General features: G+C 37.3%; 1 protein-coding gene across 1 annotated transcript in view; it reads right to left on the bottom strand.

The window, feature by feature from the left end:
- Positions 1–25,831, bottom strand: part of LOC133525772 (uncharacterized) — a 333,725-nt gene that overhangs the window by 81,294 nt on the left and 226,600 nt on the right. The window contains exons 4-6 of the mRNA XM_061862154.1: positions 16,332–16,543; positions 14,771–16,153; positions 5,034–5,122 (exon numbers count right to left, since the gene is read on the bottom strand). Of these exons, the coding sequence (XP_061718138.1) occupies positions 5,034–5,122; positions 14,771–16,153; positions 16,332–16,543 (1,684 nt within the window). The remainder of the gene's footprint in view (positions 1–5,033; positions 5,123–14,770; positions 16,154–16,331; positions 16,544–25,831) is intronic.

Consider the following 25,831-nt stretch of genomic DNA (forward strand, 5'->3'; position numbering starts at 1 on the left):
AGCATTGCTAGTATATCTTGCCGGTACTCGTGCGACTAGATATGCGGGACTTGGCATATGAAGTCGCGCAAATCAGGAGATCCCAAAATCAGTAGAAAGTAATTGGAGAAATCATTTGAAGGAAAATTTGGAGGAATTTCGTTCCTGGGCATTGTTTTTATCTTAAGTAATTTACTTTCATCTTACATGCAATTTCACTCTTGATATGCTTGCTTTGATAGTTATTCTACACTTACAAAAAATAAGTATTGAGTGTAACGTCAACCCTTCTCAATAACTTCCGATTCGGTAGGAATACTTTCGTTTGATTGACACGTGATAATGTCGGTACACAATTATAGCATTAAAAGTACAAATACTTGTAGTAAATAGCTTTCTGATTTATGGTTTTTATGCGTACTCAGAACAATATCCTCCCACCATTCCCTCACCACCATTTTCAACATATCTTTTGCCGAAAGAACTTGGAACTAGGCTAGCCTACCCATTAGGTTGGGCGGCCTGGGCATCCGCAAAATTTCCAGCGTGGCTCTACCCGCTTTCTTGGCTTCGGTACACGGTGCTCAAAACCTCATCGGGAATATTTTAGCCTCTTCCCTTGGGGTCCTGGAGGCTGCGCACTGTACCGAGGCCAAGAACGTATGGTCTTTAACATGCCCTAATACAGACTCACCTGTCAACCCATGTTCGCAAAGGCAGTGGGACGAGCCTCTCTGTCGTCTAACTAGGAATCGTGTCCTGGATACGGCACTTAGTCCGACAGATCGAGCTCGTCTCCTCGCGACCGGGATGGGAGTCTGGTCTGTGGTTGCAAACGCAACCATCCACAACGGTGGGCACATTCTTGGACAATACAACATTCCGTTTGGCCACATGTCTCAGAATAGAGGCATCAACAAACATGCCTCACCGGTGCCAATGCGGAGTTATGGTGGATAATCTGGGCTACCACGGCCTCTCATGCAGCCGTAGTGCTGGAAGGATCCCTCGCTACGCCAATCTCAAGGACGTTATCCGAAGGGCCCTTTTCAGTGCCAAGGTACCAGCGGTCCTCGAGCCCAACGGTCTGGCCAGGGTTGATGGCAAGATGTCTGATGAAATGACGCTGGTGACTTGGAGTATGGTTCGGCCACTGTCTGGAACGCTACCTGCGTGGCTACCCTGGCGCCGTCCCATATTCCAGGTACCAAAGTTGGCGCTGGTGCGGCTGCATCCTCGGCCGAAAGCCTCAAACGTCGCAAGTATGTCGCACTAGGTAGTAGCTACATATTTGCGGCGTTTGGGGTAGAAACCCTGGGGCCGTGGGGGCCTAGCGCGCGTCGTCTCTATGAGGAGCTGTCAAAGCGCCTTATAGAGGCTTCTGGTGACCAGAGGGCTGGCCAATATTTTGCCCAGCGGATCAGCAATGCCATCCAGCGGGGCAATGCGGCCAGCCTTCTGGGCATCCTACCGAGTGACTTCAACTTGGCCAAATTTTTTATTTATAAGTTTTTAAGTGTTTTTATTATGTTTTACTTGTTTTTTGTTGTTCCAATAAAAATATTACACAAACTCGTCTTTAAAAATAGTCCGTTACAAAAAAATACCAACAGTATAACGTTATTCTTCTATCAGGTTATTTAGAGAATATATTAAAAATATATATTTCCAAAACCATATTTTCCGAGATCGCTGCCTGAAAGTCTCAATATAGAGGTCGAATTTTTTTTCGACATCGTTATTCTTACTCGTATAAAAAGGCGAAAGTTTTACTTCGTTACAAAGGCTTCACCGCATGTACGACGACCGGTTTGGCCTAGTGGGTAGTGACCCTGCCTACGAAGCTGATGGTCCCGGGTTCAAATCCTGGTAAGGGCATTTGTTCGTGTGATGAGCATGGATATTTATTCCTGAGTCATGGGTGTTTTCTATGTATTTAAGTATTTATAAATATTTATATATTATATATATCGTTGTCTAAGTACCCTCAACACAAGCCTTATTGAGCTTACTGTGGGACTTACTCAATTTGTGTAATAATGTCCTATAAATATTTATTTATTATTTATTATTTATTTATTTATAGGTATACAGTGTTGCCCAAAAATACAGGTCGTCATATTTTGAAACTGACGGAAATATAGCATTTCTCTTCAACAAACCTTTGTTTACCCGAAAAGACTATTAGCATGATTTGATTGCAGAAGCGCCTCATATTGATTATTATCCGATGGGGGCCGGGCGCCATTAAGCTCTACTAACGTTTTATGAACAGTATAAAAAGTAACAGTCTTTTGTCATGTCACACTTTTGAGCTGCCTGGCATCTATCTCATTTGAGTAAAGTTTACAACTTGTTAATCACATATACAACATCGTCGCCAAAGAGGCGAAGAAGGGATTAAAAAATGTAACTATAAGTATAATGGCGGTCCCACGATATCAATAATATCATGTTGTCCCCGTCACACGGTATTATATAAGTAACAAATATATATCCTTACACTTTTTCACTTTGACAATATTACCTACATTTCCTACGGTAGTCCATTTGACTACCACGCAGAATTGAATAATTTGCATATTTTTAATTAATTTGTATAATTTTGATAGGTGCGTTTATTTGGTTAACAAATCTCGAATGTATCAGTAATAATCTTCAAAATCAGGCAGTAGGATAAACATGCTATTCAATATAGTGTAGTCAATATACTGGATGTACTGTGTGTTACCTCTATAAGTTTTCCCTAAATTTTGGAAGGGTTGCGTTTAGTGTTCTTTATCTATTAATTACAGTAATGGCTTAGTCTAAGCACCGATGAAGAGATATCTTTTAGGATTGTGTTGCGCACAACATTGTGTGCCCTAAACTTTAATGCTGGGAAGTTATAAACTATAGAACTACAGGTAAAACGGAGTTAGGGTAGATAACAAAAAGGATAGTTATATATTTGAATTGGACAGTTACATTTACGAATACCTACGCGGCACATCGTACGAAAATAAAGCAATTGAAATGAAATTTGTTATAATACTGATATAAATTTTACCACGAAATTATATCATTGTTACAGAGTTATTTTAACAAAGAAAGTTAACTAAAACTTTAGAAGCTCGTTTAGTTCATGTTCACGAGTCATTGAATGAAATGAATTTATTATGTTATGCAATCATAAAGTTTTGTATTGTTATAGGTACTAACAAGTCGCAAATTCGCAAATTATATTTTTCAATGATGTTTTACGGATCCAGTTTAATTGCGAACTTTCAGCTGTTGTACAAAATAAATTGAATACGTGAATGAAGTAGTTGAAATGTGTTAAATTTAAATAATTAAAATCAGAGAAATCTAAACTGTAATCACGGAGATAAAAGAAATAGCGGAATAGGAACATGAAATCCGTTTTTGTTTGTTAAATATAACAATCTTTATGTAGTTTATTATTCAATATGAATCCGTGCAAGTGGCTATTGTTACTAATTGGAATAATTGGTAGGTACGAGTAAGGAAGTACAAGTCTCATTGAACCTTTGTTCTTTATCCAAAGTTACACTTCGTTTCAAAGATGTAGCTGCGTAGGTATTGATTGAATTGATCCCATCACGATGTATTGTCGTAAAGACGATATAGAGCACTGCTTCTCCATACAAAGGTAGTTCCCATTTTCCTCCCTGGATATTAACAGCCAGGACTATAATTTTACTCAATTTATTGTATATTAAGCATAGTTATGCCCTTTCGTTTGCCTTTATTCGATTTTTTACAAGCTTTTATTTAACTTGCCCTGTTAGTTATTGTAGGTCACATCTTATGGTACAATATCATGATAAAGACAGAGAGATGAAAAAGGAGGTGACCAAGGGAGTAGTAATAAAACAACTCAATTGTGTTTGGGGTTGGTAGAATTATCTCGATGAGTATTAGTTTCCCGTGGAAATAAATAACAGTAAGCGATAACAGCTTGTACCAAAAATGTTTTTTTTTTCCTAAAACTTATTTAATATTAGAAGAGAGGACTGAAAAACAAATTCCATATAAATTTTTAAAAGCATGTATGTATGTATGTAAACACTTTATTATACATAAAGGACAGGTCCTCTTAAAATGAAAAAAAATAAAATCGGAGGGGCATAGCTGTAGTTAATAAACGTCAAATTGCGTAAAAAATAAATTCTAGGATATTTATATCCAGAAAGAATAATGGGGACTACTTTTGTACGGAGAAGCAGTCACGTGTCCCCCCCCCCCCCCCGTCCCATTTCGCTTTAAGCCTCTGCAAGGCTTTATCGCTATAAACTAAGAAAACTATGCCATCGGCTATGTCGTAGCACTATGAGTGTAGCTTAGCAGTGAATGTCAAATTTTAATATTTTTAATTTCTTGTTCTGAAACTGTTACGAATTTGATCTATCAGCTGACATTTCTGGTCCAGAAACATTTTTATGGAGATAGCCTATTAACTTACATCCCTTAATTCCATTACATTCATCATAAATTTGTTTACTGAACGTTGCCAAATTCTTAAGAGGAATCTTCGTCTCAGAGTATGTGATTTTGTAAATTGATTTATTTTAAGACACTACGTATTAAGGTTCCAATCTCGCCTCGTTCGATTCCACGAATCACTCCTAAGCATATTCAAATAAGACGATCTCACTCTTTGAAGCTCGAAGATGCTAGTCTTGGCTTGTTTCTACAATGTGGATTTTGAAGTTTATTGTATATCTATCTTTATATTAGACTTTTGCAGTACTCCTTTGGGTACCTCTTTGTACGCCATATTATCATGACTTGCCACTTTGATGAGTCGAATATTAGTGTCGATATGTCGGCAGCCGATCGTAAAGTTCCTGTGTAATGTTTTGACGGTAGTCTCATTAAACCAATGGATATGTAGGATAGGATCGTTAGGTTGCTGCAGTTGCCCAAAGGGGAAACTGTCTATCCGACGACTCAAGGAACGAGAAAATGATTTTCATGATTTGCCTAGAAATTTCACGATCTGCCTGATTTTACGATCAGCCGCCAACAGATATACGAAGACAGGCACTAACCTGATTGGGTCCAGTCAGATTCAGCCCACAGGAGTTGCAGCGGAGACATTCCTCGTGGTAATGGTTGTTGTCGTACAACGGGGATGGTTCTGTAAAATGTAACTTGTATTAGTAAAGTAGGTACCTATTGCATAAAATCAAATGTGAAGCTGTATAGCGTAACTTGTAACAATACCACACATATTGCATAGCTTGCAATTCGTATCATACCTACACACACTAAGCAGGTAAGTCAATTTAAGTACTTTTGAAACATAATTCTTGAATATACAAATTACGACACTATCCCAAAATATCCGAGGACCGAAATTTTAAGTTTCTGCACAATTCAGTTACATTAAGTATAAATTATAATAGACTGACGACAATGACGACCTCATTCGATCTCAAGTATTAGGTCTAGATATGATATGGACCGGATATGCTAGTGTCAAAAGTGAAGTTTTTTTGAAGAAACGTCACTTTTGTTCGAATCAGGCCGTCAAGAACTAAACTGAAGATCATAGTACCATCGAAAGAATTAATTCTTACATTTCCACTATTTCTAGAATAAATAAAATTATATATATTATTTAACGGATAATATAATGGAAACTGCCACAATAAAAGTCAATAAACGGAAAGCTATCTGCATCGCCTCAAAAAATATTGACGTTCAGTACGTCGGTCACGTAAAATCAACTATGTGCGATATTGAGCACAGCCAACAAAATTTGGTGTCGTTTCGTGCACATTTATTACCATAGAAGAGATAAATATGACTGGAATATAAAGAAGTGCGGAATAATGCCGGCTGTACTCAATGTGTTTCATTCCTCTTTTAGTCTTGCCCTTAGCTCGCTTAGTTGTTCGGATAAAAAAACCGTTTATGTCAGATCACTGAACCATAACCACTATTAGTATAAACTTAAAACTATTAGGTACTAAAATAAAAATAAGAACTTATGACTAAAAACTAAGATGTGCGGCCATTAGGAGAGGAGGAGCACAGGTTGCAATGCTCTATTTAGCTCTCCCAATTACCACCTCCACCCAAAACTTTTATAACCCGGCAGTCGAGGTGCTCGGCCCACACCTTGAGAAGATTGTTGCCGCTGCCGCGCACCTGTCTCAGCATGTAGGCGATTCTTTTCCGACTAATGGCAAAAAAATCATCTACTCGCGTGCATAAGCCTTGAGGGCCTAATCGAACTTTACAATGAAATCAATTTGTAACTTTCTAACCAGGGCAGCATTTGAGATTTAAATTTGATCTCAATTTAATCTCATTTCTACAACACTGGCTGCGTTACATACGCATGAATATTATACCTGTTTAAATAAAATTTTATTGATAAAATTCGATTTCGTTCAAGACCCATAAGGTTCTATCTCTATTTCATTGATGGTTGATAATGAATGACAAGCGTATTTTGGTTTAAAAACCTGGTTATGAATTAAATCTGGATTAGTTATGGATTCAGAACCATCTTATTGTGTCAGTGTCAAAAGTGATGTTTATGGCTGTAGAAATGTAAATTTTGACACTGACAGATCAGTTCCATAACTAGTCCGGATCTAATTCATTACATTTTATTAAAATCAGAAGACGCCTGTGACATCACGTAATAATTTCCAGCAGTTTTGATATTACTTGAATATTTTCTTAAAATTAAGTGCTTCTTGTAGTTTCAAAACTAATTTTATCTACACACATATCAAAAACCCTCGACGATGCCTTCAAAATCCGTAAATAATGGCCAACATTAAGGTAAACTGTTTTGTTAAGTATAACAAATTTCTTATCTGTGAAAATGTTGTAATTGCTCTATTATTAATATTATTATATCAAAATTTATTTGGTAATGCAAAAAATAGTAATTCCATTTGACCTCTATTCTAATATCAGACAAGATGACGTTTTATTCGAAATGAAATGTCAATTGCATACAATTTTGATAAATCTCGCATGTTAGTTTGTATCAAACTATACGGAAATCGACTCCCGTCTATATACATAGTTTGAATCTGAATTTAAAAAAAAAACTACGAATGCGTGACATGCGTGAAAAGTTTTAATTTACCGCCATTTGACGTACAATTTAATTTTTAATTAAATCTAAGTATAAAAATAATGTTATTTTGTTGATTTTAAAGTAACTTGTAGCAAAAGTTTCGTGTAAAATGAGGAGACGCCACCTAATATCCGCGAGTTCCGCCAAGAAAGAAATGTTCCCCCAATGTTGGCTGTAATATTAGGTTAGTGAATATATTACAGAAAGTTAATAACATGTGTGTAGATAAAATAGTGTATTTAACTGTACCTAATTAGGCATTACAACACTCGTGTGGTCCTTTTAAGAAACTCCGTTCGTTTCTTAAACCCATACGGCCCTATTTGAAGAATGAGATACGATAACGATAAGTTCTGGTTTAGATAAGTTCTCATTTAGATATCGTTTGTATGTCGTATAATTGACAGAAGCAGCTCTATTCGGGCAACCAATGTCACTTTAACGTTAGAAATATCGTAGATAGATCATATTGGGATCACAGCGGTCTCGAAATAAACGTCAATTTTGACATGTCATTCAGTTATCGATCTTTTAAAGGTTTTTTCCAAGATCTTAAACGTATCTTAATCATTCTTCGAATCGGCCGATACTCGTATTTTAATGTCTTTCATTACGTAGCCGTCACATAAACTACTATTAGGCATACTTATCTCATAGCAAATGAAAAACTGCGAACCATTATAAAAATCTATTGTACGAATTCAGCAATCGTATATTATCGAAGTAATTTAATTAAAACACTGAAATTTGATTTTATCTCGGCAGTCGTTTGTCTCTTCAGAATCCAATTATGTTCGTAGTGGAACCCAAATGTGCTGGCAGAAATTAAATTTTCAGCGGCAAGGATTTAGTAAGTGCAATCGTGAACCGTCTAAGATCCTTTACTGATCCTGTTAAGGGTTAAAACCAGACCTTAGATAAATTAACGTTTCAGACTCAACGCAGCCATTTGGATTAAAATATAATTAATAAACATTTGATTATGTTCAACGACTATATAATCAACATGAAATTAACCTCAGACGAGCGTACGTTAATGATAGAATATGACACGCAAACAATGATATTATATAACTATAGATAGGTTATACTCATACATAAGGAGCACAAAATATACTTCCATATTTATTTATATACCTACGAAAAAATCTGTTATTTTTGATTAATTTTCGCATTCCATACATGTTTGTCATACTAGTTGTTAAACATGGGCTTGTCTGAGCGGGAGCTAGTTAGCACATGCACATCTCTCGCTTGCCCAGATGCGACTAACGGCAACTTATACAATTTGTCACAACTTCACAAAGTAAGCGCTCCAATTTTGGAACGTCTATAACCTATTTTGAGAATATATCATTGCATGTAAAATCGTACCTATTTTGTTCACTGCTAATTTTGACTCACAAAGTATTTTTAATAAAAAATATTCAGTACCTAAGTGGTTTTTTTAATGTAATTCAAGCGGAGCCTGGCGTTAGGCCGGGAAAATGCTAGGTTGAAGAAAAAATAATATTTTAAAGATAAAGGCACATTTATTATATTTCTCATGTGTGTGGCAACACGAGGTCACTTCGTATATACGATCATGAGCAGACATAGAAGTTTTTGTAGCAAAATAAAGTGATTTACAAAATCAAATATCGACATGTCTATTATCGATATTACCTTAGCGTTATAGATATTTTTAACATAAAGACCGCGAAATACACAACACGTTCGATACCTTCTTTGATACACCCATTGCCAATTTTTTTTTAATTATTTTGACACTGTATTCTACAGTTTACGTTTTTATTTGTGAATACTTAATATATGTAATAAAGAAATTATGGTCGGATTTGTAATTGATTTGCATTCTTGTAATTTCCAGGTAAATTACAGCAAGTAGAATTTACATCTTTTGATTATTACTCTATGACTGACTTATCGATGTTATTATTTTTTCAAGTGCGTAAATACGAAATGCTGTATTCAGGAGATACGATGGGTGATTAATGTGATTATATCTTGGAATGTCTGACGCTAAAGCTTATAATTTTCGCAATTACATATTAGGTATTTCTGAATGCAATACTTCCAATGTGACACTTGACATCATTTCGATTTCGGTAGCACTTTTGATATTTGTCAGGTAATCCTTTACTTTGGAGGTCTGGGTGCCAAGCAAAAATGCCAATCGTTTGCTTCGTGGTGATCAATACGTTCATGTTTCTCTATCGCACTAATACGGAAGAGACATAGAGAAAGGGACTACCGTATCGTTCGCTACGGAGGCAAGCAAGGAAAAGATCTTGCCTAGGCACCCTGTGGTAATAACAGGTTATGAATTTGATCTGAATTTATTATGTTTATAATCTGTCAGTGTCAAAAGTGACGTTTTTAACTTGATATTACAATCAGAATACGCCTGCCGGACTCAGCTGAAAGGGAAAGCTGGCTCGTCGCCAAGTCGTCGAGTTTGCCTCGGTCTTGATTCTGGACACTTGTGAAATTTTAAATTCAACTTATACATCCTTTCATAACATGTGCCAGGCACTTCAGTATTCGGGCCGAGCCGGCCTGGCACCGTGTTCCATTATTGATGAAGGGTGTTTAGCAAATTTCGCGCTCCAGGCCCTCGGATAAAATGTTATTTAACTTATACAAACAACGCCGCAATAAATCGAAATGTTCATTGTATTTCTAAAATATGATAAATGGCTGTGACTTTGAGGTTGAAGTTTGAAACTTGAAGAAGTGTTGCTTAAGACAATATTGACAAAATTCTTGATGTTTTAGAAATGATATATAATTATTATGTCTGTTGTTAATCTTCCTTATGCCTATAGAGAGTAGGCAAATTACGAACAACGTTAGCGGAATTCAATTTTGTTTCTAATTTGGAAACTGATTATTGAGCTGTGATATCGTAGAACGTGATATTATCGTAAGCAAGGTACTTTTTACGAGTCTTACACCTTGGCTAATCTGTCTTACTTCATAGTAACATATTGCTGATACTCGTACAGTTCCTAGCTGGTTTGATACGTTGGTATCTATATACTCAATCCTATTTAAGTAGATTAAAGAAATCAATAACAATAGGTTATAGATTTACAAAAAAAATTTTTTTTACCTCAAGTTAACTCTTTTATAATAGACTTCTTGTAATAAAACACTTACCTTGATAACGATAATAAAACGGTTTTTATTGAAATAATATACGTGCGATAGAAAAGGCCGTATCTAATTAATGCGATCGTAGAAGACGCCATAAAAAACAGTCTTCTTTTTTATAGTCAAAGAATTATTATCCGCGGTGTAATAATAGTACAAGCCAAGTACAATTTCATAAAAACAATAACTTGTTTTACTACCACTAATTACAAATGTTGTACATATACGACATATACCCGATTACAGCATTTAAATTACTTTGGAAAACGTAAAAAAAAACAAACAAAAAAACAGTTTTGAGCTAGGACACTCGGAAGATAGCTACGACAATTGGTAAGATTGGCTCGGGACCAGGACGAATGCACACTAATTGAAGCAGTCGAATTCTCGAAATGCTTAGTAAATAGTAGACGATAACATACTGAAGAAGCTTATAATGAAGATGGAAGTCATGACAAGTCTAAAACTGCCCGCGTAGCCAACGTGCATATCGTTCACGCTCCGTGGCGAACGACACGCAACTGTCACAGTCGCACTAATATTGAAGAGTGATAGAGAGAGATGACTACGCTACGCTACGGAGCGTTAACGATTGTAATGTTGGCTACGCGGCCTGTTGTTCACGTAATCGTTCACGTTCACTTCAGCTCGCTTGTGGTGCGCGTGCCGCGGCCGCTGCTGGGAGCCATCGGGAACGCGGACTTCTGGCCGAAGAATGTGGTATTTCGGCGGTTCCTTGGGAATCTGCCGTATCCTACACCGGAATAGGCGACGCTACAGAAAACTGTGTCGCCAAAATGATTTTTATTTATCATTTCAGATTTTTATTAGTGTATGTATGTTAGTTCCCAATCCACATTGGGCTAGCGTGGGAACTATAGCCCAAGCCCTCTCGTGGTTCACGTAGACGTAACTGGTGACCGAAGAGCTGGCGGCTTCTTTACACAACGTCTCAGCATTGCGATACAACGAGGAAATGCCGCCAGCATCCTTGGTGCAATGCCTCAAGGGCCTATTTTAGATTTAAGCTAGTTATTGATAGTAATACCTCTGTATATATTTATTAAATATGTAAATAAGGCGATCTTAATAAAGCCTGTATTAAGTGAAATTTAACCTTGCCATGTTTAATGAAAAACATCTGTATCATAAAAGCAATATCGAAATTCACGAGCTCATTATATAAATTCACATTATTTGCTATCCCCTTCTGATTATCGGGTACCGACTCGAGTGGTTTACGGCCTTCTTACCGAGGCTACTAATAAAGTATGTATGGTTATTGACATGGGTTCGTAGTCGTAAACTGTACTACAATAAAATAGACATTGGGCGGTGAACATTCGGAGGCGGTGATACTCGTAAATAACTTTCCCGTTGAACAAATACACAAGAAGCGTGGTTTTAACATGAAAAAAAAAATACGTTAAACATTTTTGAAATTTTGGACTAAAAACCGTAATTCAAGAAAATATGTATCATGAAAACTCAAGAATTTTACATTTGTTTAATTTTTTGTGATAAGTTCAGCAACTTATCACAAAAAATTAGCGAAGGTCTGCTTTCGTATGTCCGGATGTTCTCCTCTACAAGTCGCAATTCTCAACCGATTCTCGTGAAATTTCATAAGCAGGTTCGGTAGTTAAAAAAAATTTGCGATTCGTTTTTTGAAAAAGTTCCAAATAGCGGAAATGACTTAAGCGCCAGTAGGGTCTATGACACGTAAGATCATTGTAAGTTCGCTGTTGCATTGTAAGTTTTTAATTTTTCGCGAGGTCTACAACTCACAAAGCCACTAGTTAAATTTTATTCTAGAACAAGGATCAACAACACGGCAAAACGAGTCTACCGATTATAATGCTCCCACCAATCGGGCACTCTCACTCTTAAAAGAATTATCTGTCCAAAAACCTGAATGTTGATGTCTTTTATGACTCACCAGGCTCGTTTTCCACAGATCTATATATGTTTTTAAGTGATTGTACCTAGTTTGTAATGTTTAACCTTTTGTGTATATTGTAAGCGCTTTGATATCTGAACTGTAAGCTTGTGTGTTGTATGAATAAACAATAAAACAATAATGTCAACTGAAAATTTTGGGCCAATAACCATTTAATTTAGGAAAATAAATATCTATCGTGAAAACTCAAGACTTAATTTTAATCCAGAACAAAGGCATACTTAGGTGTATAATTAAACTGTCTTTTAAATGATTGATAAGAGATATGCAGCTCTCGCGTAAAGTATCTTTATAAAACATATACTAAACCGCCTACCTACTATTAAAAACTACTTTTCAATCATTTTAACTATAATTGATAAGCTGTTTATGAATTTATCGCTTAGTAACAATGATGATACCATACTAAGGTGTAATAAAAACAAAAAGGTTTTAAGTGTATGTTTATTTTTCTTGACTATTCTTTGAGAGGTTATTTATGTTGCTACCAATAGGTACGAATTAGATACGTTCAAGCACTTACCATGTTATCTTCTCCTTGTGTTGATGTAAACACGCTTTATATTTTGCAAAATTTCTTCAAATCGTCTACCTTATCCTATTCTAAACAGTTACTATTTTCACGACACTTAAACTACGATAAAATACGATTAATATTAAGATTTTGGTGTTTTATTTTCAGCAATAGCAGGTCACTTAATCTTCGTTATTAGTGCCTTCAAGGCGTTTTAGTTCACTTGTCAAATGTCACACTATTACTAGTTAAATACAAGGCCAAAAACACGTCACGAATACTTTCTATGAATTACTTAAGTCATAACAAAATACAATTCGCTATACAAACAAAATTTCACAAAATACTATTATCTAAACGCACGGATTTCTGTAACGGAACTGCGAGATTCGTTGTGGCCGATGCGATAGGTTAATGTTTTTATTTCGTTATCGTTTTAAAGCTGCTGTCAGTGTAATGCTAGTTAAGTGAGGTTATTCGTTGTGTACGGCGCGTCGGGCGGGCTCTAGTAACCATGGCTGGCAACAGATGACAGGGCGCGGGCGGGCGGCGGGCCTGCGCCGGGCGATCCCGCTCATCTCATCCCGCTGTTTGACCAGGCGTCCACGAGAGCCTTCAACCGCGTCAGCTGCCACTCGCCGGCGGCGCCACTGTGCCTGTCTAACACTACTCTCTCGCACCTGAATCTCTTTTGTCGGTAAAGCAGTCTTTAGAGAGGGACGGAATACATGCGAGTAAATCGATTGGCTGATGAAAAGGGGCGGGGGCAGAGCACGTGGCTTCTAGTAACGCGCTCTACACCACTGTCAGAGTTTATTGTTGTTACGTTCTGTGAGTCATTCGTGCTATTATATGAAATGTATAACTTTAATCAAGTTTGAATGTGCTTATATTGGTAATAACTTAAGTACCTAATAAGGATTTGTGGGAAATCGGTACTTATATTGTTACATTTGTAATTGTTTAAAACAAAACTCAAAGAGAAAATAAAACTTGTTCATTAATTTCTTTTAAGTGTCGTTTTCTTTTTCTAACATTCTACTGATACATCTAAATCAGTCAGTGAAGTAAATCAGAAACTGTAAACATTTTGTTGATTGAAATTACAAGGCGATTTTATACCATTTATGTAAAAAGTATATTAAGAATTAAGAAAAACAATAGAACAAAAACTAAATTTACTTTTAATCACAATAAGATTGATCCGTAGCCGTAACCGGGCAAAAATGTTAAAGGCACTTCTGAAAGTCCCGAGAGTCAAATTCCGCATAAGTACAACTATAGGGTCTGTAGGTTTGATTATAATTTAGAGCCACAAATCGTCCTTAATTATTAAACTGTTTTCAACTTATCAAAAGTAAAGGACGATTTATCAAATTTTAAGGAAAAACAGTTTCGCTGAATATCCAAAGTTAGGTACATTGCGTGACAATAGATGGAATCAAGTTATTATGCCAATAAACGTGATAGACTTAATTAATTCAACTATTTTTGAGGGTTATTTCGTGATTTATACTTAATTGTGGTTTAGTGTTTTGGAGAAGTTCAAGCTGCGTAGCAAATAAAAATTAAAAGGCGCATTTTGTCTTATTCAGCATTTTAAGATGACGATTTGTTAAGTTACCGAAGCTTCACTAATAAAATGTATTAAAAACAGCATAAACATTATTATGATAAGGGGTCATTCTACTCTCATACCCCTGGCTATACCTATTCGCAAATTCCCAAGAAATTCCGCTTAGCTGTTTTGGTTGTAGATGGAACTTGGCACGCATTACACAGTCGCCAATGAGATGCTAATAAAGCGGAATTTCCTGGGAATTTGCGAATAGGTATGGCCAAGGGAATAAAGTTTTAGTAGAATGACCCTAAAATTTGAGCAAAGTATAACTCTTATTTACCAACGGCCTTGAGTTTATGTAAGCTAACAGATATGTAACTTAAAATTCGCTATGAGATCAATTTACAATATGGTTCAGTGCATAATTGATAACAGACAACAGTACCTACCTACGTTACTCTAGCAAATATTTGAATTTTATTTTGAACTCACCTGTCTGTGTGCTTGAATCGAAGAATGTGCTCGTGGTCTCGACGGTCATGGTGCCTATGGTGCCGTCGAGGATCTGCGTGGAGGAGTCCCTACGGCCGCGCGCGCGCATGCACGCGTCGTCGCTCTGCGAGCTCTGTCTTCGGAAGTTCCGGCACCTAATCATCTCCTCCGTCGTGGACTGCCTCCGGAACCCTCGCGCTATCAATATTTCTTCAGTAGTAGATTGGCGGCGGATCATAGTTCGCTCTGGGGGACGCGCGCCTGGGCTAGGGTCTCGACTCGAACAGGAACTCGACTCAGGGCTCCGAGCGCGACCACCTCTAGCGCACGAAGCCTGCCTTCGCAACCGGCTGCGTCTTCTTGCTGCCGATGGGCTTAACTCCACATTTCCAGCTCGATCCGGACTTAACTGAGATCGCTCTCTTCGTGGTCGCACCGCTGAATCAGGGCTTAGCGAATCTCTCCTTACACGGTTTTCGTCATCGGGACCTAATGAAGGTCCTGAATCCCGACGGCGCGTTCCAGGTGGTCCGTTTGGATCATCAAACGCAGTTGCTTGCCTCTGTAATCTACCGAGTCTCCGCTCTGGACTTGCAGCAGCTCGAGAATCCCTCCTAGCTCGACCACACTGCGTTGTAGAGTCTCGTCGGCCACCAAGACCAGGCGGAGTTCTACCGCTTGGGGAAACTGCAGTAGCTTGAGTGGTTTGGCAAGTTTGACCCGGCTGAGCTGCATTACTGGGAATTGTAGGAGACGTTGGAGATGGTGTAACGGCAGATGTTATAATAGTCGGCATTGTCATCGGTTGACACTCCCCATCAGAACGGCTCGGTTCATGTACCGTAACTACTGTCACAGAAGGCATATGCGTTGATGGACCGGGATCTGACGAAGCATCGACAAATGACGGTGGCGCGGGTGTTGGAGGTGATAAGCGCCTTTTTCTATGTGTCGCAACTATCCGAGGAGGAGGAGCTGCGACGGAATCTCTCCGGTGGCGGTGTCCGTCGACTGAGTCGCGACGCTCTTTGTCGTCACCTGACCCGCGTCTTTTGACGCGCCTTTCCCGGGTTGGCACAATTGTGGTTGAATCTCTACGATCCCAAGCGTTAGGAAAATCTGTACGGAAGTCTTGGGGTGCGGCTTTCGAGTCACGGCGTTTGGATGCCATGGATTTGATGCCTGAGTCGGCAGATGAGTCGCGTCGCCGGCGGGGCGGGGGCTCGTGGCGCGCCCAAGGCAAGGAGCGGGCGAGGTCTGCCAAGGTTTCCCGCCGAGACAAGGGGGCCCTTTGACGACGGGGGGCGCTGCTGCCACCTCCACCCCACTCCCGCAAAATATCTGTTAGTTGCGCCAATGACGATCGTCGACGGCGAGGTCCAGCTAAAAGGAAAAATAATTTTCTTTGATTGCTGAAATAAATTTATATTACGTGCAGAAAAATTTCCTAAAGTTTTATGTCCATCAACAGTTTATAAAAATTTGCAAATCAATTTTGATCTCATGACATATACAAATTTTGTACATTATGTCGTGACTATACTTATAGGTTTTTACTTACTTTGTGTCTGGTTGGAGACGTCGGGCTCGGGCGGCGACAGGCACGACACCTGCGCCGCTGAGTCGCGACGGCTGCCCAGCCGCTGCCGGAGCGTATTCTCCTCGAGCGTGGACCGCGTCAGTTCGTCCCAGCCGTTCCCTCCCGCCCACACCAGCCCCACTTGGTGCGACAGTATCGGCAAATTGCAAACGAAGCATATTGCCGTCATTGTCCTGTAAAAATAAAAAAAAGTTACGGTCCGTTTTTGTTTTCTCCCATTTTATTCGGTACTGTACTAACGCTTTATTATTGCGAAAATGCGTATCAGGATACATGTCGGTATCTCTCGGAGTTCGGTTTACAAAATGAATAAACGCGAATAAGCCACATTATATCGCGCCCTTGTGTCCGCATCGCTGAGCTGATAGATAACTGAATGGCTGTACAATATTAGATAAGTAATAAACACACCCTGTGGTGGTTAACAATATTCGTGCTCTTCACGTAGATATTGTACATGTAACTGCGAATGTACTTAATATAAAAAGTAGAAACGCTTCTATTTACATATAAACTACTTTTATATAACTGTCGGTAGTAATATCAACTGTATCTGTTTGTTAATTATTATTATTGAATATATCTATATTACATGTATACTCGTAGTGTGCAATCCTATCCAATGAATTTGAATATTAATGCTGAAATCGAGTTCTATTAACAAAAACAGTCACGATTGAGGTACACAAATCAGTAGAGGTGTACTTAGGCTATATTCAGAAACGAAAATCTTTAAATCAAATGAATACAAATTCAATTGCCACATTGGTGTCGCACTTGCACGCATGTGGTACAGCTTTAGAATGAACGCGTGCTCAAGCACTACGTTCTCGAAATCATTTTGAGATGTTAAATGTACATTGAAGAATAAGGCCCCGGTTAATAAGCGGTTATTGAATACTGCCGTCGAGGCGTGATGTTAGATATGCCTATCAACCGGCTATTCGGATGAACGAATACCACCCGACGGCACTCCATGTTATTTTGATGTACACTTGCTCGAGCGTCAATAATACCCCTATTCAATTTAAAATACACGTTTGTTCGCAATGGACATATTATTTTAATTAGGCTTGTGTTGATAAAGCGATTGTTTTTTTGGTAAGTGAGCGATAAAAAAAAAACTGAAAACCTGTTTCTTACAAATCTGGACTTTCTTGGGCTCACTCTACACAGAATCGTCAGCATTCCCAGCATTCCCTATCATTCCATTAAAATTAGATGTTCCGAAACGTCACGTTTTAGTGTGAATTTTTTCACCTGTTTATGTGCGTGACGTAGTAGAAACTAAAATTTCCATACAAATATTTAGGACCTTTTTTAGCGTCACAATTGAATATGCTAATGAAGTTGGAATAATCCAAAATAATCAGGATCTGTGATAATCAGGTTTTCAATATATTTTTTTTGGTAAACGCTCAGGTACATCTTAATTAAATATTTAACTATTTATATACAGGTTATTTGGCTACGAATCTAAATGCAAGCTAACTAGATTAGCTACTGATTCTACTTGCTATTTGTGTTTATGTGCCATGATTGTGTGTGTTTAATATAAGATAACTTAATAAAAAATGATAGAATGTGTTAGATGATTTACGAAATACTAATGACAAATGAACTTAGAAGTCTATTAAATTTATGGGTAATCAGTATCTAATGCTACTCCAATGATGGTCCCGAATTGTAGAAGATTAACATTTTTCTATCTGAGCAGGAACCTACAAATAATTCATCGGGGATTTTTTTTCAATTGGTGACTCTTTATATTAATATGCATGGTTTCTTTTAATGTCTAAAGCGTTTATTAATAAATGACTTTTACTATGAGCTTTAGATCCCATCGAAATCGATCGTGTCAGATCGCAATAATTTGGCAGCGATTTTGACAGTCCAGACAGTACAAGTGTTATTTGAAACGTCAAACTTCTATGAAATAATGACGTTTCCTTAACACTATCACAGGGTGGGCTATCAAATCGCTGCCGACTTATTTGGATCAAATCTTATACTTAAGAGGGAAGAATAGCTTTGCGATCCATTTCCATTTCGGGAGAAAACGGTTTCCACGAACTAAATCTTAACAAATCACCTTGATTTTGGTGTCGATCGCTTCAGAAAAATATATTCTAGATTGATAGGACTCGCTCTTTTCTAAAAAAAATAATTTCTTTTTGTATTGCGAATTTTGAAAAAAAAAAGGAAAACCTATAAACCTTTTTTTTATTGTGTCAATAGAAACGGAAAATATTTAGAAGTGGAAAAAACATTTTCTCATTTTATACGGACAAATACATGGTATATTTCTCCCTTAAATATGAACCACTTCCTGATATCTGATTCAGCTGAAATTTGGAGTACTACTCGTACCTCAATTCGGATGACAATGCGTATTCTCTCATGGAGCTAATCTGATGATGCAGTTGGAAGGTTGTAAACAAAACTCCGCGTTAAAAACACACAAACACATCTAGCTTACTCCATTAGAAACACACACAAAAAGAGACAGTTACTTGTTTAGTGCTATTTTATGTTCTTTCGTTCAAATTGTTAGTTACCATTAACTAAATAGGATTTCATTTAGTATAATCTAAAGCTTTTTGATGTTATTCAGCGATAACGTAGATACAATAATCTAATGCAAACAGTTTACTAGACTTCGGCCCAATTCGAAGAATGATTAAGACACGTTTAAGATCTTGGATAGATCTTTAAAAGATCGATAACTAAATGACATGTCAACATTGACGTTTATTTCAATTCCGCTGTGATACCAATAAGATCTATCTACGATATTTCTAACGTCAAAGTGACATTGGTTGCCCGAATCGAGCTGCTTCTGTCAAATTATACGACATACAAACGATATCTAAATGAGAACTTATCTAAACCAGAACTTATTGTTATCGTATCTCATTCTTCGAATCGGGCCGTTATATCCTTTTTATTCGTGATTACCTTTTGTATTGTTTTTGAGCTGTCGATATTTCAACGCAGCAAGACGCAGTTGGGTGAATCAACTTTTTTTGTTTTGTTATCCTGTCCCGTTGTCCAAGGGACAACAGTGGCACAGTTTGTTTGAAGAGACGTTGTATGCCGTTCTATTAACATGCTTAGTAGGGGGCCCATTATGGTTATAACGACCACAAAAACGCAAGTTTAATACATTTAAGTACCATAAAATCAGTATTTCAATGAACTTTTGTCCCCTGGACAACTAATCGTAACCATGGCAACGAGTGACGCTAAAAAGTTGATTCTCCCAGTTACATCCAATATCGGGAGCTCAAAAACAATACAAAAGGTAATCACGGTCAATATCACGGACGATATAAGTCTAGTGAAACTAACCTTAAATCATTCAAAACTGTTATTGCAACTGTGGTACAGTCAAATTCAGCGAAACAGCAATCATAAGAGAGGGGTAAAACAAGTCACTTTATACAAGTATTTATTTACAAATAACGTGACCTATTTTTATTGCTTTTTAATTTATTACACAATTGTAAAATAATAAGTTCGTACCTAATTATTATCATGCTAATATGTATTATTCACAAGGCTATTCAATTTGTGGTAAACTTAAATATATTCTCTACGAAGGGGGCTTTGTATAATTTCGTTCTAATCATTTCACTATGCCGATAGTTCGAAACAATTACGATCCCATAAAGTTTGTTCGATAATTAATTGTATTTTAGACTCCCCAAATAGCCTAGGAATACGTCAATAATGAAATTATAAAGTAATAAATAACTACGATGGAAAGTTTAGAGTTCGTTAATAACTGACAAACTACCTACAGCTCTTGAACTATGATTATAAGGTCACATACGGCCCGATTCGAAGAATGATTAAGACACGTTTAAGATCTTGGAAAGATCTTTAAAAGATCTATAACTAAACAACATGTCAAAATTTACGTTTATTTCGATTTCGCTGTGATCCCAATAAGATCTATCTACGATATTTCTAACGTCAAAGTGACATTGGTTGCCCGAATCGAGCCGCTTCTGTCAAATGTCAATACAAACGATATCTAATTGAGAACTTATCTAAACCAGAACTTATCGTTATCGTATCTCATTCTTCGAATCGGGCCGATAGAAAGCTATTATACGAGTCTATAGAAACTGCTACAAGCTCTGTAATTAAATACCGTAGAGCATCTACGGCGTAGCACGTACTATGAGAATTCTACGCGTGCACCGTAGTAGACTTACTTGATATCCCATTTGTTAAATCAATTAAGCTTTAATTAAGGTTTACTTTGATCTACTTATAATAAGCGTATTGTCAGTTCCGGAAATGTGTGAATCAGACAGTGAAATAACTAGTGTGATCGGGTGGTGAAAGTGTGGACATATCAAAGTGATTATTATATTAGTGATATATATTTCAAAATAGTTGTCACGAGCAAAGTGCTGTGTATGCCACTACCATTACTTATAATATTCAGAAACTGACAATTAGAATTTCAAAGATGATTATCTATCATGACTTAAGTTAGAACTGTCAGGATTAATAAAAATAAAGCGACGTAGATCAAAATTATGTTCAAATTTTAAAGAAGTAAGGAGGACTAAAGGATCTGTTAATAATGTCATAAGATAATAGTGCGAAAAATAGGAAATTTGCAATGAGTAATGATTAATTAAAATGCGGCCGGTTGGAGCGTTTCAAATCGACACGAGTTGCGAATTACTTATTCGCACGTGTATTATAGCGTTTTACAGTACATATGCCCTTTACATTTTTTGACTTAGTTACGTAATGTGCTAATTAGCGCACTGGTGTGGTAAAATAGCACTATATGTACTGTAAAGAATATAAAACAAGCGAGCCACAATGCCAGCAGTATTATACCTCATCTGTCTCTTTATGCGACTACTATTGTCTATCAATGTCTATTTCGCACAGAAGAAAGGGATCGAAAGAAAACATTTGACAGTTCAATAAAGGCTCTTAGCCGTGCATGAAAGAGTAAACTAAATCAACTTCACCGGTTTTGTCTCTATAAAGAAAGTTTACCACGGGGAATTTCTAACATTGACTCGCCTGTTCCTATCTAGTAATTATATTGCTATCCCGCTCGCATAGTGTCATTGCCGCGATCATCATGAGCGGGACGGCAATAAATTACGCGCGAGCGATAAAGATAGGAACAGGCAATGTACGGAATTCCTCGTGCTAAGCGTCCTTTGGTCCGCGCAGGTGTATGCGGCCCGGCGTCAAGGCATATCTTCCGTTCATAATGTTTGGAAATGGACACCAACTTAGATGTTTTCAAAAACATGACTAAAAGTAAAAGAGTAAAACCGTGAAATGAAACCATAAAAAACATTATTTACATGTTCTGCCTAAAACTTAAACTCAGTGGAATAGTCATTAGTCATGCAGAAGAAAGAACCGCCCACACTGGATCATTAAACATGTTGACAAATCAATTACACAGCACAAATTCCCGTCTTTAATCGTATCCAGAATTAAAGTAAAGGCGACATCAAAGAAAAAAATAGTATTAAAAAGGTGTTTAAAAAATAGTACCTAGAATGCACGCCTGCAGAAAAGCTAATTCGGTCTGATTAATTCTGATGTTTCTTTAAAATATGAGTGAAGCTATCCATCACGTGAAATTATGATGAATGACTGTTTGCTTTTAATATTTTTGATAAAACGGTGCATTAAGTTGCGTATTTGTTTCGTCAAATCTCGGTGTGGCCGTCGTGAAAGCGTAGCGGGTCAGGTGAGGGTCATGCTATCATGCCGGTAGTTTGGACCTGTAGCTTCGCAGCCGGGGCGAGGGGGACTGAGGCATGTTGCATGGGGCATGGGGGCAGGGGGCTAACTCAGGGGGTATCCCATACATAATATCACATCAAACACTTTGTACATCTGAAACAATACCGAAACATTTAGGTTAGGAGCTGTATTCTTATTTTACTGTTTAAAGTTTTAATTTTGTTATAATAAGACCTTGACAGGACTCGCAGTGCTTTTCATACGCGCTAACCAAATGTCTAATGGCACAATGTTATGCATGCACAATGTTATGCATGCACAATGTTATGCATGCACAATGCACGTTCGGCATGCACAATCGGCGTGAGCGATCTTCAAGGTTTTATAATAACAAGATCAAAATCTTAAGAAATGGTAAAATCTGAATACCACTTTAAGTACATATCATAAAAATAATTAACATTATGGACAATAGGGAGTCTATTTGAAACTTTAGAATTTTTCATATCAAAATACATGTAGCATACATGTAGTATACATAGATACATAATCAATACATCGCTTTACAATAATGTTGAAAATAAGTATATTTGCTTATTTTTAATTTGTTTCCACTTATTTCTGCCACATGTGACAATAAGATTTTTTAAAGATACATAATCAAAAGATGAAACATCACAGTGAAAACAAATTAATAACCAGAAATACAGAAACACTCATGTAATGTTTTTAAATGTTAACTAAAACAGTCAATATGCATACAGAAAACACAGGGAATACGAATATAACAACCCAATCACCAAATATCGAAACATTTAGTCTGTGCAGAAAGAGAAAAGTCATAAAATATATTGGTTCCCTTATATTATATTCACGATTCTTCTCTGTCCAAACAAACATTTTTTACGATCATGAAATAATACTCTAACCATATGAATGTTATATAAATAACATTCATATGGTTAGAGTATCTATTGTATAAGATACATAGAAACTACACTTTCAAATATTCACGTTTTTGGGTATGGTGGCGACCCGTAGTGAATGTTTTCCTTCATTTCACCTCAAAGTTTTCACAGGCAGTGCAAATGATTATCGCTAGAGGGCGGTGAGTGTTTCAACCTACAGAGAAGGATATCGCTGGCATTAGCGTTTAAGGGGACAAGATCGAATTGTTCACTGGAATCCATAGAGGGCACTGTTGTAAAAAAATAATACTCGTGAAATATGATTTAAAGGCGGGATACGAGTATACTTACTTCGATTTGTGGCATTCTTGACCAGATTTTTTATCGAGTGAACTCGTCACGAGTTTAGAACTTCAACTAGTGACATCACTTAATATGTAGACACAACACAAAACGTTCGGTCGATAGAAAATTTGATAGACGACATAACAAATCAGCCTAAGCATAGCTCGCCTCATTTAACCGGACATTTCGGTAATATTAATAAACATTTAGCCAATAATATAATACACTGTGTTTTCTTTTATTTCTGTTATTTTCAAGGATGCAATCTTGAGCTTAAATTAAGTAACTTTCTCAAAGACACCGGTATTCTAAATAACTCCATTTCGGAGATAATCAATAATTTATTTTTATCTTATAATGCCCTCACGAGCGTATACACTTGCCTTAGGGCTTGTTTACATATTGATTAGTGTTTAGTACGAGTGTGTACATTTGCTACTAAACGTAAATACTATCTCGGACGATTGATGTTCGAAAAGATGTCATATATCATAGTTTTCAATTGTTTGGTTGAATTAAATGTAATGACCCTGTTACAACAACGCAATATGAAATATTTAATTACTTTTTATAAAATGAAAAAAAAATATATAAAATAGTACATTACGATACAAGTGCGAAAAATAGGAAATTCGAAACGAGTGGCGATAAATTAAAACACGACCGAAGGGAGTGTTTTAAATCGACACGAGTTGCGAATTACCTATTCGCACATGTATCGTACAACGTTTTACAGTACATAATGGCCCTTTAAATGTTCGACACAGTAACGTAATATGCTACTTCTCGCACTAGTGCTATAAAGTAGCCCCATATGTACTGTAAAATATATTTTTATTTGAAAATTAACTATATCCGGGGGAGTTAACGGAATTCAATAAAAACACGGTGTATACATAATTTGTATATGTAACTGTTTGTCATGTTTGTGTTATAAAGAAGAAAAAAACATTTAAACATTTGTGGTACAACTAAACAGAAGAATTTTTTTTTTTATATACCACGACGGTGGCAAGCAAGCATACGGCCCGCCTGATGGTAAGCAGTCACCGTAGCCTATGGACGCCTGCAACTCCAGAGGTGTTACATGCGCGTTGCCAACCTTTTAAAAATCTGTACACTCCTTTTTTGAAGAACCTCATACTGTAGACCCTCGGGAAAACCTCGGCAGGTAGCTCATTCCACAACCGGAGCGTGCGCGGGAGGAAGTTCCTCTTAAACCGCACAGTGCGTGACCATTTAGGTTCTAGGGTGTGAGGATGAACACCCTGCCGACGGCGGGCGGTGCGGTGATAGAAAGTAGCCGTGGGCATCATGTCAAACAATTCTTCAGAGCACAGCCCATTGTACAAGCGGTAGAACACACATAAGGAGGCAAAGTCTCTCCTAAGACTTAAAGGTTCAATACCGCTTGTGAGTTTGGGATCGTCGACGATTCGTACAGCACGTCTTTGAACTGAGTCGAAGGGCCCAAGCTGGCATCCAGGTGCTCCTGCCCAAAGGTGACAGCAATACTCCATATGGGGTCTCACTTGCGATTTACAAAGTAGCAGTCTTTGCCCTGGAGTAAAGTATCGCTTTGCTTTATTGAGCACACCGAGTTTTTTAGAATGTATTATAAACAATGTCTATCAGATAAATCACCCCCCACCCTCTAAAAAAAAAGAACTCGTCAAAGTAACCTTACTTACCTGTGTCCAATATTGAAAACCAAAACACTATGCAGTTTCTGAATGACTCTTAGGCACTTTCCAATAATTAAAAAAAAAATTCTAGCCTGCAAAATGAAAGTCTTTTGTGGTGTTTTTTGCTGTCAACGTTTTGTCCTTATTCGTCCAGCGAACCGTACTAATGCATTTCCATTTAGACTGATTTTCATCCCAGGCGTTCGTAATTTTAAAGAATACTTTTTGATGCCGACTTTTTTAATAAATACCCTCCATTGACTTTGTCATAATGGTATGGCCATTAGTGGTTGCTAATGAAAGTTTTTTCTGGAACATAAATAGTTATTCTAATATACGTTATATGCTATTCAAATAATAATGAAGATATTAAGAAACATACTCTTCGTCAACGAACTAGCTCTTCGTGCATAACAAACTAAAATATTTAGACGAAGCTGGCCGTGAGCAGTATGCAGCCAAACCAATTAGATTCCATTTGTAACTTGTTCAGGAGTTCTATCATATTAAATCCACTGTAATCGGCTTATTATTTGAACAAAGCATTCCAAAACATTGCTTCTAATAGTCATAATATCAATATTACGCTTTTGCTGCGGGAAATAAAATCCTTCCTAAATGGAGCCCCTGGCAAATAAAACGATAATATTTTTCGAAAATGGCTCGTGAATGTTGTCCAATTTAGATTGTTTTTTGATTGATGGGGTGAGTAAAGTTTTAAATGAATTTTGGGTCCCTCGGCGCACCCGTCCACCAATTGAGAGTTGTCCCTGTATTCAAT

Source organism: Cydia pomonella, chromosome 15, assembly GCF_033807575.1.
Source record: "Cydia pomonella isolate Wapato2018A chromosome 15, ilCydPomo1, whole genome shotgun sequence".
NCBI lineage: Eukaryota > Metazoa > Arthropoda > Insecta > Lepidoptera > Tortricidae > Cydia > Cydia pomonella.